We start from the raw sequence: 16620 nt of genomic DNA, 5'->3' as shown, positions 1-16620 counted from the left end.
AATGCAAGAGTTTTGGAAAGAGGGGCAAGTATGAAGTCTGTTGGGGATGAGAGAGCTTGGGAAGTGAGTCAGTTGTTGTTCGCTGATGATACAGCGCTGGTGGCTGATTCATGTGTGAAACTGCAGAAGCTGGTGACTGAGTTTGGTAAAGTGTGTGGAAGAAGAAAGTTAAGAGTAAATGTGAATAAGAGCAAGGTTATTAGGTACAGTAGGGTTGAGGGTCAAGTCAATTGGGAGGTGAGTTTGAATGGAGAAAAACTGGAGGAAGTGAAGTGTTTTAGATATCTGGGAGTGGATCTGGCAGCGGATGGAACCATGGAAGCAGAAGTGGATCATAGGGTGGGGGAGGGGGCGAAAATTCTGGGGGCCTTGAAGAATGTGTGGAAGTCGAGAACATTATCTCGGAAAGCAAAAATGGGTATGTTTGAAGGAATAGTGGTTCCAACAATGTTGTATGGTTGCGAGGCGTGGGCTATGGATAGAGTTGTGCGCAGGAGGATGGATGTGCTGGAAATGAGATGTTTGAGGACAATGTGTGGTGTGAGGTGGTTTGATCGAGTGAGTAACGTAAGGGTAAGAGAGATGTGTGGAAATAAAAAGAGCGTGGTTGAGAGAGCAGAAGAGGGTGTTTTGAAGTGGTTTGGGCACATGGAGAGAATGAGTGAGGAAAGATTGACCAAGAGGATATATGTGTCGGAGGTGGAGGGAACAAGGAGAAGAGGGAGACCAAATTGGAGGTGGAAAGATGGAGTGAAAAAGATTTTGTGTGATCGGGGCCTGAACATGCAGGAGGGTGAAAGGAGGGCAAGGAATAGAGTGAATTGGAGCGATGTGGTATACCGGGGCTGACGTGCTGTCAGTGGATTGAATCAAGGCATGTGAAGCGTCTGGGGTAAACCATGGAAAGTTGTGTAGGTATGCATATTTGCATGTGTGGACGTATGTATATACATGTGTATGGGGGGGGGGGTTGGGCCATTTCTTTCGTCTGTTTCCTTGCGCTACCTCGCAAACGCAGGAGACAGCGACAAAGTATAAAAAAAAAAAATTTGTTGAGTATTCCTGGAAAATTATATGAGAGGGTATTGATTGAGAGGGTAAAGGCATTTACAGAGCATCAGATTGGGGAAAAGCAGTGTGGTTTCAGAAGTGGTAGAGGATGTGTGGATCAGGTGTTTGCTTTGAAGAATGTATGTGAGAAATACTTAGAAAAACAAATGGATTTGTATGTATCATTTATGAATCTGGAGAAGGCATATGATAGGGTTGATAGAGATGCTTTTTGGAAGGTAGTAAGAGTATATGGTGTGGGAGGTAAGTTGCTACAAGCAGTAAAAAGTTTTTACTAAGGATGTAAGGCATGTGTATGAGTAGGAAGAGAGGAAAGTGATTAGTTCCCAGTGAATGTCAGTTTCTGGCAGGGGTGTGTGATGTCTTCCATGGTTGTTTATTTTGTTAATGGATGGGGTTGTTAGGTAGGTGAATGCAAAAGTTTTGGAGAGAGGGACAAGTGTCCAGTCTGTTGTGGATGAAAAGGCTTGGGAAGTGAGTCAGTTATTGTTCGCTGATGATACCGCGCTGGTGGCTTATTCGGGTGAGAAACTGCAGAAGCTGGTGACTGAGTTTGGTAAAGTATGTGAAAGAAGAAAGCTGAGAGTAAATGTGAATAAGAGGAAGGTTTTTAGGTTTGGTAGAGTTGAGGGACAAGTTAATTGGGAGGTAAGTTTGAATGGAGAAAAACTGGAGGAAGTGGAATGTTTTAGATATGTGAGAGTGGACTTAGCAGCAGATGGAACCATGGAAGTGAAAGTGAATCACAGGGTGGGGGAGGGGGTGAAGGTTCTGGGAGCATTGCAGAATGTGTGGAAGGTGAGAACATTATCTTGGAGAGCAAAAATGGGTATGTTTGAAGGAATAGTGGTTCCAACAATGTTATATGGTTGTGAGGCATGGGCTATAGATAGGGTTGTGCGGAGGAGGATGGATGTGTTGGGAATGAAATGTTTGAGGACAATATGTTGTGTGAGGTGGTTTGATTAAGTAAGTAATGAAAGGGTAAGAGAGATGTGTGGTAAAAAAAGAGTGTGGTTGAGAGAGCAGAAGAGGGTGTGTTGAAATGGTTTGGCTACATGGAGAGAATTAGTGAGGAAAGATTGACAAAGAGGATGTATGTGTCAGAGGTAGAGGGAAGAAGGAGAAGCGGGAGACCAAATTAGAGGTAGAAGGATGGAGTGAAAAGGATTTTGAGCGGTCTGGGCCTGAACATGCAGGAGGGTGAAAGGAGTGGAAGGAATAGAGTGAATTGGAACAGTGTGGCATACCTTGGTCGATGTGCTGTCAGTTGATTGAACCAGGGCATGTGAAGCGTCTGGGGTTAATCATGGAAAGTTTTGTGGGGCCTGGATGTGGAAAGGCAGGGGTGCATGATGTCTCCATGGCTGTTTAATTTGTTTATGGATGAGGTTGTTAGTGAGGTGAATGGAAGAGTTTTGGAAAGAGGGGCAAGTATGCAGTCTGTTTTGGATGAGAGAGCTTGGGAAGTGAGTCAGTTGTTGTTCGCTGATGATACAGCGCTGGTGGCTGATTTGGGTGAGAAACTGCAGCAGCTGGAAACTGAGTTTGGTAAAGTGTGTGAAAGAAGAAAGCTGAGAGTAAATGTGAATAAGAGCAAGGTTATTAGGTACAGTAGGGTTGAGGGACAAGTCAACTGGGAGGTAAGCTTGAATGGAGAAAAACTGGAGGAAGTGAAGTGTTTTAAATATCTGGGAGTGGATTTGGCAGCGGATGGAACCATGGAAGCGGAAGTGAATCATAGGACGGGGGAGTGGGTGAAAGTTCTGGGAGCGTTGAAAAATGTGTGTAAGTCGAGAACGTCTTGGAAAGCAAAAATGGGTATGTTTGAAGGAATAATGGTTCCAACAATGTTATATGTTTAGGAGGCGTGAGTTATAGATAGAGTTGTGCGAAGGAGGGTGGGTGTGCTGGAAATGAGATGTTTGAGGACAATATGTGGTGTGAGGTGGTTTGATTGCGTAAGTAATGAAAGGGTAAGAGAGATGTGTGGTAATAAAATGAGTGTGGTTGAGAGAGCAGAAGAGGGTGTTTTGAAATGGTTTGGTCACATGGAGAGAATGAGTAAGGAAAGATTGACCAAGAGGATATATGTGTCAGAGGTGGAGGGAACGAGAAGTGGGAGACCAAATTGGAGGTAGAAGGATGGAGTGAAAAAGATTTTGTGTGATTGGGGCCTGAACATGCAGGAGGGTGAAAGGCATGCAAGGAATAGAATGAATTGGAACGATGTGTTGTACCGGGGTCGATGTGCTGTCAATGGATTGAACCAGGGCATGTGAAGTGTCTGGGGTAAACCATGGAAAGTTTTGTGTGGCATGGATGTGGAAAGGGAGCTGTGGTTTTCTGCATTATTACATGACAGCTAGAGACTGAGTGTGAATGAATTTGGCCTTTGTTGTCTTTTCCTAGCGCTACCTCGCGCACATGTGGGGGGAGGGGGTTGTTATTTCATGTGTGGAGAGGTGGCGATGGGAATGAATAAAGGCAGACAGCATGAATTATGTACATGTGTATATATGTATATGTCTGTGTGTGTATATATATGTATACGTTGAGATGTATAGGTTTGTATACTTGCGTGTGTGGACATGTATGTATATACATGTGTCTGTGGGTGGATTGGGCCATTCTTTCGTCTGTTTCCTTGTGCTACCTCGCTAACGTGGGAGACAGCAACAAAGCAAAATAAATAAATAAATAAGATAGATATACATATGGTAGAGAGATGCATATTTTGAGCTAATTTTATTTTCAGGTCATTTTCTTAGTATGCAGTGACTGGACATGTTACCTACGTTTGTCAGATGGAAAGCATGTTTCACCTGTTGTCTTCATGTTGAAAAATCAGTTTAATCCTCCCTTTCATGTAGGAGCTGTCATTGCTGTAAATGAGGTTAGTTGGATATCTTTTTTGAACATGTCATATATTGCAGTGAAGAATAAATATTTTGTTTTAGTTCCGTTGGGTAAATGAATCACTGGGTCAGTCACTCGTGCAACAGTATTGATTTTCATAAATTTGTGCTCGTTATAATTCCATGACCTTTCTTTTGCAGGTGCAGTTTTTGGTACTTGAAACCAGAGATCAGGGGCATCCACTTCAGGATCAAGGGATACATCCTTTGATAATTAAAAGTTATACTTTGTTGGAGGGCCATTCTTCTGTTGGCCAAGTCCTTGGTTCCTTAGATATTTCTGTCTCATATCGAGATGCAATCAGACATGTGCATCATCTTTTGGTAAGTCAGCAGTGCATATTTTTTTCATTCTTTTTTAAGCACTCAGTTTATAACTGGTTGATATACAGGCAAAACGAATATATGTTTGTGATTATGCTAATTGGTTGTTTGATTTTTTTATAGTTGGGGTGGCAAGGGAGTTAAATGCAAAGGTCTTGGAGAGAGGGGCAAGTATGTGGTATGCAGGGGATTAGGGAGGGGCCTGGGAAGTGAGTCAGATGTTGTTTGGTGATGACATTGTACTGGTGGCAGATTCGAGTGAAAAATTGCTAAAGTTGGTGTCTTGGAAGAGTGTGTAAAAGGAAAAAATTAAGAGTATATCTGAATTAAAGTGAGGTTATTAGAATTATCAGAGCAAAGAGACAGGTTAGGTATAAGTTTGTTCAAAGAAAAAATGGGGGAAGTGTTTTCAGTTCCTGGAAGGGGACATGGAAGCAAATGGAACCGTGGAAGTGGGTGGGTGAGGGGTCAAAGGTCTTGGGAGCATTGAAGAATGTTTGGAAAGAGAGTCACTGTCTGATGGGGCAAAAATGGGTGTATTTGAAGGTATAGTAGTCCCAGTGATGTTCTGTGGATGTGAGGCATGGGCTCTATATGAAAATGTACAGCTGTCAGATGTGGAGGGCAACAAGAGGAAGGGGAGACTAAATTAGAGTTAAAAGAATGGAATACTGAACATTTTAAGTGGTCGGGACCTGAACATGCAGGGTGAAAGGTGTACATGAGATATAGCAAATTAGAGTGACATGTTATACAGGGGTCAACATTCTGTCAGTGGACTGAACATGGGCATGTTAAGTGTCTGAGGGAAACCTTCGAAAGGTCTGTGGGACCTAGTTATGGATAGGGGGTTGTGGTTTCAGTGAATTATGCATGAAAGCAAGGGAATGAATGTGAGTGAATGAGGCCTTTTCTTCATCTGTTTGTGGCACAGTTACACTAACATAAGAAACAGCAAACAAGTATAAAAGAAAGAGCAGTGTTTTATCTTGAATTTCTTCCTTTAAAACTTAACAGTTGGATAGACTGATAAAGAAACTGATTGTTGGTAGTTACAGCCATTGAGCGTTCGTTTTAGATTTACCCACATCAGTTAAGACTCATAGTTAGACTCCTCTATGGTTTCTTTTGTTTAGCATTGGACATGACCATGACATGACCATTACTATCAAAATTTTCAGCTTCATTTGGCAGTTTGCAGTATAGTAAATAATTGTTTATCCCATAGGGGCTTTACATTTATGCTTAGGTGGAATTTGTGTCTTTGTATATTATGTTCTGGAGTTCACAAGTATATTACATGACTACCTGGGATTACCGACTTGTGCTAAGGGTAAGGCAGGTATATTCTAATGGAGCTTCATTGTTCTCTATTATAATTTCCTGTAGCCATATGTTCTTCGTATTTACTACTTTTTCATGTTACTTGTTCCTTGGGGATGGTGTGGAATGAAAATGGAAATGATGAATGCAAGTTATTGGAGAGAGTGGAGGGAGTGATATGGACGGGAATGAGCGAAAATTATCAGGGAAGAGGGGAAAAAAAAGCTGTGCAATTCCGCTATTACCAAGAATGTAGGTGGGTGTTACAGGGCATGGATGTTATGGATCAAGAATGTTGTGGATGACAAGAAAGATTGGGATTGTGATGTATGCATAGGTATGTGTACATGTACAAGGTAAGGATGAAATGAATCTTTTCTGGAGAAATCTAAATGACTATATAAATAGTTTTGAGAATGAGAATTTTGGTTGTACTGGTCGATATGAATGCAAAAGTGGGATGTGATGAAATTGGGGAGATAGGTGATAAATGGGGAGTGTCTGGAGTAAATGAGAATGGAGGTTCTCTTTAGGATAGTTGTGCTGAGAGGCGTTTGTTCCTTACAAAGACTTTTTTCAGCACAAGATGATTCATAGATGTACATGGATGAGGAATGATGGAAGAGAAGAGCAGAAGGCTTTGATTGCCTATGTGGCAGTAGATGAAAGATTGAGAAAGGCCATGCTAGATACTAATGTTATAAGAGGATTCTTTGGAGACTGACCATTTAGCAGTTTTTGTGGGGATGAGGATCAGGGAGAAGTGGAAGTATAGTGTAAGGAAGAATGGATTGGTAAAAGTGTTGGCAATTGAGAAAATGAATCAGAAAAAATGCAAGGTGTTTGAAAGGAAGGTAGCTGAAAGCTTTGATGGAAGTCCAGTGAATGTAAGGGTGCAGTCACATATGAATGAGGAGTTTAGAATATTCAGAGAAGTACTATTAGAGGTTGTAGAATCAGTAGTTAAATACAAGGTTGTGAGATATTGGAATGAAAAGGGCAGTGCATGGTGAATGGAAGAGATTAGAAATGCTGTGGAAGAGAAGAAAAAGGCAGATGTTAGATTGCTCAATTGGAATGTAACAGTGGAAGTTTAGCAAAGGAGGAGTTAAGAATATACAATATGCAGTTGTAATGTTAAGATTTTGAAAGAGGAGAGCAAAGAGAGTAGATGAAGATTTTGGAAGAAAGTTAAGTGAAAATTTTTGGGATAATAGAAAATATACTAAAAGGAGGTGAAAAAGGAAAATGGTGGATGTAAGAATGGAAATGTTGATGTGAGAAGAAAGAAAGGGTAGTTGCTGAATCAAAAGTAGGATGTGAAAGGAAAATGAAAAGAGTATTTTGAAGGACTGATGAATTTGGGAGAAGGTGAGGCAGCAGTTGTTGCATGCATGGGTATGGAGGATGGAAGGAAGAGAATGCAAGTGCAAGGGCCTAGAGCAAAAAGGGAGGTAAGAATAGCAATAATGAGGCTGAAGGTAGGAAAGGTCCTTGTGAATGGGATTATGGCTGAAATGCATAAGTATGGAAGACGAAGTGTGATAGAGTGGATACATCTGATATGTGATTTAGCATGGAAACAGAAGTTTGTGCCTGAGGATTGGGTGAAAGTTATTATTGTACCTTTATTCAAAGGAAAAGGTGCTAAAGATATATGTAGCAATTAAAGAGAAATAAGTTTGTTAAGTATACCAGGAAAAGTGTATGCAAGAATGCTGTTTGATAGAGTGATGGAAGTGAAAATTTAGGAAAAGTGAAGAGCAAGGGAGTTTTAGGAAAGGTACAGGATGTGTGGATCAGATTTTTGCTATAAAGATGACCATAGAAAAGTATATAGTGAAGGGTAAGAACTTCTTTGCAGTGCTTATGGATCTGTAAAAGGGATATGACAGAGTTGAGTGGAAAGCTTTATGGGAGGTGATAAGGATATATGGTGTGAGGGGACAACTACTGGATGATGTGAAAGCCTTCTATAGAGGAGAAAATTCCTGTTTAAGAGTGGAATAATTGTTGAGTGAAAGTTTCTGTGTACTTACGGGTGTGAGGCAGGGCTGTGTAATGCCACTGTGGCTTTTTGATTGACAAAGAAGATATATGTGTCAGAAGTGGAGGGGACGACGAGAAGTGGGAGACCAAATTGGAGGTAGAAGGATGGAGTGAAAAAGATTTTGAGTGATTGGGGCCTGAACATACAGGAGGGTGAAAGGCATGCAAGTAATAGTGTGAATTGGAACGATGTGGTATACCAGGGTCGACGTGCTGTCAATGGATTGAACCAGGGCATGTGAAGCATCTGGGGTAAACCATGGAAAGTTTTGTGGGCCTGGATTTGGAAAGGGAACTGTGGTTTTGGTGCATTAAACATGACAGCTAGAGAATAAGTGTGAATGAATGTGCCCTTTGTTGTCTTTTCCTAGCGCTACCTCTTGCACGTGCGGGGGGAGGGGGTGCCATTTCATATGGGGCAGATGAAGGCAGAAAGTATGAATTATGTATATATCTGTTTATGTATATGTATGTATACGTTGAAATTTATAGGTATGTATATGTGCGTGTGTGGGTGTGTATGTATATACATGTGTCTGTGGGTGGGTTGGGCCATTCTCTCCTCTATTTCCTTATGTTACCTTGCTAATGTGGGAGACAGAGACAAAGTATAAGAAAAGTATATTTTCTTATATCTTTTATTATACTTTGACGCTGTCTCCCGCATTAGCAAGGTAGCGCAAGGAAACAGATGAAAGAATGGCCCAACCCACCCACATACACACGCATATACATACACGTCCACACTCGCACATATACATACCCATACATTTCAACGTATACATATATATACATACGCAGACATATACATATAAACACATGTACATAATTCATACTTGCTGCCTTTATTCATTCCCATTGCCACCCTGCCACACATAAAATAACAACCACCTACCCATGCATGCACGCGAGGTAGTGCTAGGAAAAGACAACAAAGGCAATATTCGTTCACACTCAGTCTCTAGCTGTCATGTATAATGCACCGAAACCACAGCTCCCTTTCCACATCCAGGCCCCACAAAACATTCCATGGTTTACCCCAGATGCTTCACTCTATTCCTTGCACACTTTTCACCCTCCTACATGTTCAAGCCCAGATCGCTCAAAATCTTTTTCACTCCATCCTCCCACCTCCAATTTGGTCTCCCACTTCTCATTCCCTCCACCACTGACACATATATTTGGTAAACAGAGAAGAGGTAGTAAAAGCTTTGTGGAAGATGAAAGCCGGCAAGGCAGCAGGTTTGCATGGTATTGCAGTGGAATTTATTGAAAAAGGGGCTGACTGTAATGTTGACTGGTTGGTAAGGTTATTTAATGTATGTATGATTCATGGTGAGGTGCCTGAGGATTAGCGGAATGCTTGCATAGTGCCATTGTACAAGGGCAAAGGGGATAAGAGTGAGTGCTCAAATTACAGAGGTATAAGTTTGTTGAGAAAGGGGATAAGAGTGAGTGCTCAAATTACAGAGGTATAAGTTTGTTGAGTTATCCCTGGGGATAGGGGATTAAGAATACTTCCCACGTATTCCCTGCGTCTTGTAGAAGGCGACTAAAAGGGGAGGGAGCGGGGGGACTGGAAATCCTCCCCTCTCATTTTTTTTTTTTTTTAATTTTCCAAAAGAAGGAACAGAGGGGGCCAGGTGAGGATATTCCAAAAAAGCCCCAGTCCTCTGTTCCTAACGCTACCTCGCTAACGCGGGAAATGGTGAATAGTTTAAAAGAAAAAAAAGTTTGTTGAGTATTCCTGGTAAATTCTATGGGAGGGTATTAATTGAGAGAGTGAAGGCATGTACAGAGCATCAGATTAGGGAAGAGCAGTGTGGCTTCAGAAGTGTTAGAGGATGTGTGGATCAGGTGTTTGCTTTGAAGAATGTATGTGAGAAATACTTAGAAAAGCAAATGGATTTGTATGTAGCATTTATGGATCTGGAGAAGGCATATGATAGAGTTGATAGAGATGCTCTGTGGAAAGTATTAAGAATTCATGGTGTGTGAGACTAGTTGTTAGAAACAGTGAAAAGTTTTTATCGAGGATGTAAGGCATGTGTACGTGTAGGAAGAGAGGAAAGTGATTGGTTCTCAGTGAATGTAGGTTTGCAGTAGGGGTGTGTGATGTCTCCATGGTTGTTTAATTTGTTTATGGATGGGGTTGTTAGGGAGGTGAATGCAAGACTTTTGGAAAGAGGGGTAAGTATGCAGTCTGTTGTGGATGAGAGAGCTTTGGAAGTGAGTCAGTTGTTGTTCGCTGATGATACAGCGCTGGTGGCTGATTCATGTGAGAAACTGCAGAAGCTGATGACTGAGTTTGGTAAAGTGTGTGAAAGAAGAAAGTTAAGAGTAAATGTGAATAAGAGCAAGGTTATTAGGTACAGTAGGGTTGAGGGTCAAGTCAGTTGGGAGGTAAGTTTGAATGGAGAAAAACTGGAGGAAGTAAAGTGTTTTAGATATCTGGGAGTGGATCTGGCAGCGGATAGAACCATGGAAGCGGAAGTGAATCATAGGGTGGGGGAGGGGGCGAAAATTCTGGAAGCTTGAAGAATGTGTGGAAGTCGAAAACATTATCTTGGAAAACAAAAATGGGTGTTTGAAGGAATAGTGGTTCCAACAATGTTGTGTGACTGCGAGGCGTGGACTATGGATAGAGTTGTGCGCAGGAGGGTGGATGTGCTGGAAATGAGATGTTTGAGGACAATGTGTGGTGTGAGGTGGTTTGATCGAGTAAGCAACGTAAGGGTAAGAGAGATGTGTGGAAATAAAAAGAGCGTGGTTGAGAGAGCAGAAGAGGGTGTTTTGAAATGGTTTGGGCACATAGAGAGAATGAGTGAGGAAAGATTGACCAAGAGGATATATGTGTCGGAGGTGGAGGGAACGAGGAGAAGTGGGAGACCAAATTGGAGGTGGAAAGATGGAGTGAAAAAGATTTTGTGTGATCAGGGCCTGAACATGCAGGAGGGTGAAAGGAGGGCAAGGAATAGAGTGAATTGGATCGATGTGGTATACCAGGGTTGACGTGCTGTCAGTGGATTGAATCAGGGCATGTGAAGCGTCTGGGGTAAACCATGGAAAGTTGTGTAGGTATGTATATTTGCGTGTGTGGATGTATGTATATACATGTGTATGTTGGTGGGTTGGGCCATTTCTTTCGTCTGTTTCCTTGCGCTACCTCGCAAATGCGGGAGACAGCGGCAAAATATATATATATATATATATATATATATATATATATATATATATATATATATATATTTTTTTTTTTTTTGCTTTGTCGCTGTCTCCCGCGTTTGCGAGGTAGCGCAAGGAAACAGACGAAAGAAATGGCCCAACCCACCCCCATACACATGTATATACATACGTCCACACACGCAAATATACATACCTACACAGCTTTCCATGGTTTACCTCAGACGCTTCACATGCCCTGATTCAATCCACTGACAGCACGTCAACCCCGGTATACCACATCGCTCCAATTCACTCTATTCCTTGCCCTCCTTTCACCCTCCTGCATGTTCAGGCCCCGATCACACAAAATCTTTTTCACTCCATCTTTCCACCTCCAATTTGGTCTCCCTCTTCTCCTCGTTCCCTCCACCTCCGACACATATATCCTCTTGGTCAATCTTTCCTCACTCATTCTCTCCATGTGCCCAAACCATTTCAAAACACCCTCTCTGCTCTCTCAACCACGCTCTTTTTATTTCCACACATCTCTCTTACCCTTACGTTACTTACTCGATCAAACCACCTCACACCACACATTGTCCTCAAACATCTCATTCCAGCACATCCATCCTCCTGCGCACAACTCTATCCATAGTCCACGCCTCGCAACCATACAACATTGTTGGAACCACTATTCCTTCAAACATACCCATTTTTGCTTTCCGAGATAATGTTCTCGACTTCCACACATTCTTCAAGGCTCCCAGAATTTTCGCCCCCTCCCCCACCCTATGATCCACTTCCGCTTCCATGGTTCCATCCGCTGCCAGATCCACTCCCAGATATCTAAAACACTTCACTTCCTCCAGTTTTTCTCCATTCAAACTCACCTCCCAGTTGACTTGACCCTCAACCCTACTGTACGTACCTAATAACCTTGCTCTTGTTCACATTTACTCTTAACTTTCTTCTTTCACACACTTTACCAAACTCAGTCACCAGCTTCTGTAGTTTCTCACATGAATCAGCCACCAGCGCTGTATCATCAGCGAACAACAACTGACTCACTTCCCAAGCTCTCTCATCCCCAACAGACTTCATACTTGCCCCTCTTTCCAAAACTCTTGCATTCACCTCCCTAACAACCCCATCCATAAACAAATTAAACAACCATGGAGACATCACACACCCCTGCCGCAAACCTACAATCACTGAGAACCAATCACTTTCCTCTCTTCCTACACATACACATGCCTTACATCCTCGATAAAAACTTTTCACTGCTTCTAACAACTTGCCTCCCACACCATATATTCTTAATACCTTCCACAGAGCATCTCTATCAACTCTATCATATGCCTTCTCCAGATCCATAAATGCTACATACAAATCCATTTGCTTTTCTAAGTATTTCTCACATACATTCTTCAAAGCAAACACCTGATCCACACATCCTCTACCACTTCTGAAACCACACTGCTCTTCCCCAATCTGATGCTCTGTACATGCCTTCACCCTCTCAATCAATACCCTCCCATATAATTTGCCAGGAATACTCAACAAACTTATACCTCTGTAATTTGAGCACTCACTCTTATCCCCTTTGCCTTTGTACAATATATATATATATATATATATATATATATATATATATATATATATATATATATATATATATATATATATATATATATATATATATATATATATAGATTGGTTCTCAGTGAATGTAGGTTTGCGGCAGGGGTGTGTGATGTCTCCATGGTTGTTAAATTTGTTTATGGATGGGGTTGTTAGGGGGGTAAATGCAAGAGTTTTGGAAAGAGGGGCAAGTATGAAGTCTGTTGGGGATGAGAGAGCTTGGGAAGTGAGTCAGTTGTTGTTCGCTGATGACACAGCGCTGGTGGCTGATTCATGTGTGAAACTGCAGAAGCTGGTGACTGAGTTTGGTAAAGTGTGTGGAAGAAGAAAGTTAAGAGTAAATGTGAATAAGAGCAAGGTTATTAGGTACAGTAGGGTTGAGGGTCAAGTCAATTGGGAGGTGAGTTTGAATGGAGAAAAACTGGAGGAAGTGAAGTGTTTTAGATATCTGGGAGTGGATCTGGCAGCGGATGGAACCATGGAAGCGGAAGTGGATCATAGGGTGGGGGAGGGGGCGAAAATTCTGGGGGCCTTGAAGAATGTGTGGAAGTCGAGAACATTATCTCGGAAAGTAAAAATGGGTATGTTTGAAGGAATAGTGGTTCCAACAATGTTGTATGGTTGCGAGGCGTGGGCTATGGATAGAGTTGTGCGCAGGAGGATGGATGTGCTGGAAATGAGATGTTTGAGGACAATGTGTGGTGTGAGGTGGTTTGATCGAGTCAGTAACGTAAGGGTAAGAGAGATATGTGGAAATAAAAAGAGCGTGGTTGAGAAAGCAGAAGAGGGTGTTTTGAAATGGTTTGGGCACATGGAGAGGATGAGTGAGGAAAGATTGACCAAGAGGATATATGTGTCAGAGGTGGAGGGAACAAGGAGAAGAGGGAGACCAAATTGGAGGTGGAAAGATGGAGTGAAAAAGATTTTGTGTGATCGGGGCCTGAACATGCAGGAGGGTGAAAGGAGGGCAAGGAATAGAGTGAATTGGAGCGATGTGGTATACCGGGGCTGACGTGCTGTCAGTGGATTGAATCAAGGCATGTGAAGCGTCTGGGGTAAACCATGGAAAGCTGTGTAGGTATGTATATTTGCGTGTGTGGACGTATGTATATACATGTGTATGGGGGGGGGTTGGGCCATTTCTTTCGTCTGTTTCCTTGCGCTACCTCGCAAACGCGGGAGACCGACAAAGTATAAAAAAAAAAAAAAAAATATATAGATGTATAAAAGAAAGAGACAGGAGGTCAAGAGAAAGGTGCAAGAGGTGAAAAAGAGGGCAAATGAGAGTTGGGGTGAGAGAGTATCATTAAATTTTAGGGAGAATAAAAAGATGTTCTGGAAGGAGGTAAATAAAGTGCGTAAGACAAGGGAGCAAATGGGAACTTCAGTGAATGGCGCAAATGGGGAGGTGATAACAAGTAGTGGTGATGTGAGAAGGAGATGGAGTGAGTATTTTGAAGGTTTGTTGAATGTGTTTGATGATAGAGTGGCAGATATAGGGTGTTTTGGTCGAGGTGGTGTGCAAAGTGAGAGGGTTAGGGAAAATGATTTGGTAAACAGAGAAGAGGTAGTAAAAGCTTTGCGGAAGATGAAAGCCGGCAAGGCAGCAGGTTTGGATGGTATTGCAGTGGAATTTATTAAAAAAGGGGGTGACTGTATTATTGACTGGTTGGTAAGGTTATTTAATGTATGTATGACTCATGGTGAGATACCTGAGGATTGGCAGAATGCGTGCATAGTGCCATTGTACAAAGGCAAAGGGGATAAGAGTGAGTGCTCAAATTATAGAGGTATAAGTTTGTTGAGTATTCCTGGTAAATTATATGGGAGGGTATTGATTGAGAGGGTGAAGGCATGTGCAGAGCATCAGATTGGGGAAGAGCAGTGTGGTTTCAGAAGTGGTAGAGTATGTGTGGATCAGGTGTTTGCTTTGAAGAATGTATGTGAGAAATACTTAGAAAAGCAAATGGATTTGTATGTAGCATTTATGGATCTGGAGAAGGCATATGATAGAGTTGATAGAGATGCTCTGTGGAAGGTATTAAGAATATATGGTGTGGGAGGCAAATTGTTAGAAGCGGTGAAAAGTTTTTACCGAGGATGTAAGGCATGTGTACGTGTAGGAAGAGAGGAAAGTGATTGGTTCTCAGTGAATGTAGGTTTGCGGCAGGGGTGTGTGATGTCTCCATGGTTGTTTAATTTGTTTATGGATGGGGTTGTTAGGGAGGTGAATGCAAGAGTTTTTGAAAGAGGGGCAAGTATGAAGTCTGTTGTGGATGAGAGAGCTTGGGAAGTGAGTCAGTTGTTGTTTGCTGATGATACAGTGCCGGTGGCTGATTCATGTAAGAAACTGCAGAAGCTGGTGACTGAGTTTGGTAAAGTGTGTGAAAGAAGAAAGTTAAGAGTAAAGGTGAATAAGAGCAAGGTTATTAGGTACAGTAGGGTTGAGGGTCAAGTCAATTGGGAGTTAAGTTTGAATGGAGAAAAACTGGAGGAAGTGAAGTGTTTTAGATATCTGGGAGTGGATCTGGCAGCGGATGGAACCATGGAAGCGGAAGTGGATCATAGGGTGGGGGAGGGGGCGAAAATTCTGGGAGCCTTGAAGAATGTTTGGAAGTCGAGCACATTATCTCGGGAAGCAAAAATGGGTATGTTCGAAGGAATAGTGGTTCCAACAAAGTTGTATGGTTGCGAGGCGTGGGCTATGGATAGAGTTGTGCACAGGAGGGTGGATGTGCTGGAAATGAGATGTTTGAAGACAATATGTGGTGTGAGGTGGTTTGTTCGAGTAAGTAATGTAAGGGTAAGAGAGATGTGTGGAAATAAAAAGAGTGTGGTTGAGAGAGCAGAATAGGGTGTTTTGAAATGGTTTGGGCACATGGAGAGAATGAGTGAGGAAAGAGTGACCAAGAGGATATATGTGTCAGAGGTGGAGGGAACGAGGAGAAGAGGGAGACCAAATTTAAGGTGGAAAGATGGAGTGAAAAAGATTTTGTGTGATCGGGGCCTGAACATGCAGGAGGGTGAAAGGCGTGCAAGGAATAGAGTAAATTGGAACGATGTGGTATAGAACCGGGTCGATGTGCGCTGTCAATGAATTGATCCAGGCATGTGAACGTCAGGGAACACCAGGAAAGATTGTGTGGGCTTGATGTGGAAAATGGAGCATGTGGTTTTCGGTGCATTATTACATGCCATCTAGAACTGAGAGTGAACGAATGTGGCCTTAAGTGTCCTTTCCTAGCGCTAAATACACATCGCACACAATGAGGTGGGAGGGGGTTGTTATATCCTGGTGTGGCGAAGGTGGCATGGAACAAACTAAAGGCAGACTATGAATAAGGGTAAATGTGTATATATGTAATTATGTCTGTGTGTGTTTATTATATGTAGTATTTTGAGATGATAGGTATGAATATTTGCGTGTGTTGGACTTGTATGTATATACATGTGTATGTGGGTGGGTTGGGCCATTCTTTTGTCTGTTTTCCTTGCCTACCTTCGCTGACACGGGATACAGAGACACAGCAAAATAAATAGATTAAATATAAAAAGGCAGAGGGAGGGAACAAGAAGTGGAGAATAAATTGGAAGTGGAAAAATATGGAGTGAAAAAGATTTTCAGTGATCGGGGCCTGAACATGCAGGAGGTGAAAGGCGTGCAAGAGAGAGAGTGGAATTGGAACGATGTGGTATACCGGGTCGGCCGTGCTTGTCAGTGGTTTGAACTAGGGCATGTGAAGCGTCCTGGGTAAACCATGGAAAGTTGTGTGGGGCTGATGTGGGAATGGGAGCTGTGGTTTCGGTGCATTATTACATGACAAGCTAGAACCTAAGTGTGAACAATGGGCCTTTGTAGTCGTTTCCTAGCGCTAACCAACCCGCAGACATGAGGGGGGAGGGGGTGTTTATTCCATGTGTGGGACGGGTGGCAGTGGATTAAATAAAGGCAGAAAGTAAGAATTAATGTACATGTGTATATATTTTAAATGTCTGTGTGTATAGATATGTGTACATCGAGATGTATAGGTATGTAATATTGAGTGTGTGGACGTGTATTTATATACATGTGTATGGTGTGGTGTGTTTGGGCAATTCTTCGTCTGTTTTGTATGCGCTACCTCGCTAA

At 42.2% G+C, this 16620-nt stretch overlaps 1 protein-coding gene across 1 annotated transcript in view; it reads left to right on the top strand.

Moving 5' to 3' along the window:
* The window catches only part of LOC139749260 (uncharacterized), a 481728-nt gene that overhangs the window by 15330 nt on the left and 449778 nt on the right, over positions 1–16620 (top strand). Inside the window, exons 3-4 of the mRNA XM_071662996.1 lie at positions 3830–3967; positions 4131–4313. Of these exons, the coding sequence (XP_071519097.1) occupies positions 3830–3967; positions 4131–4313 (321 nt within the window). The remainder of the gene's footprint in view (positions 1–3829; positions 3968–4130; positions 4314–16620) is intronic.

Source organism: Panulirus ornatus, chromosome 6 (assembly GCF_036320965.1).
Source record: "Panulirus ornatus isolate Po-2019 chromosome 6, ASM3632096v1, whole genome shotgun sequence".
NCBI classification, from domain to species: Eukaryota; Metazoa; Arthropoda; class Malacostraca; order Decapoda; family Palinuridae; genus Panulirus; species Panulirus ornatus.
The sequence above is the reverse complement of the archived record's forward strand: the minus strand, read 5'-3'. Positions and strand labels throughout refer to the sequence as shown.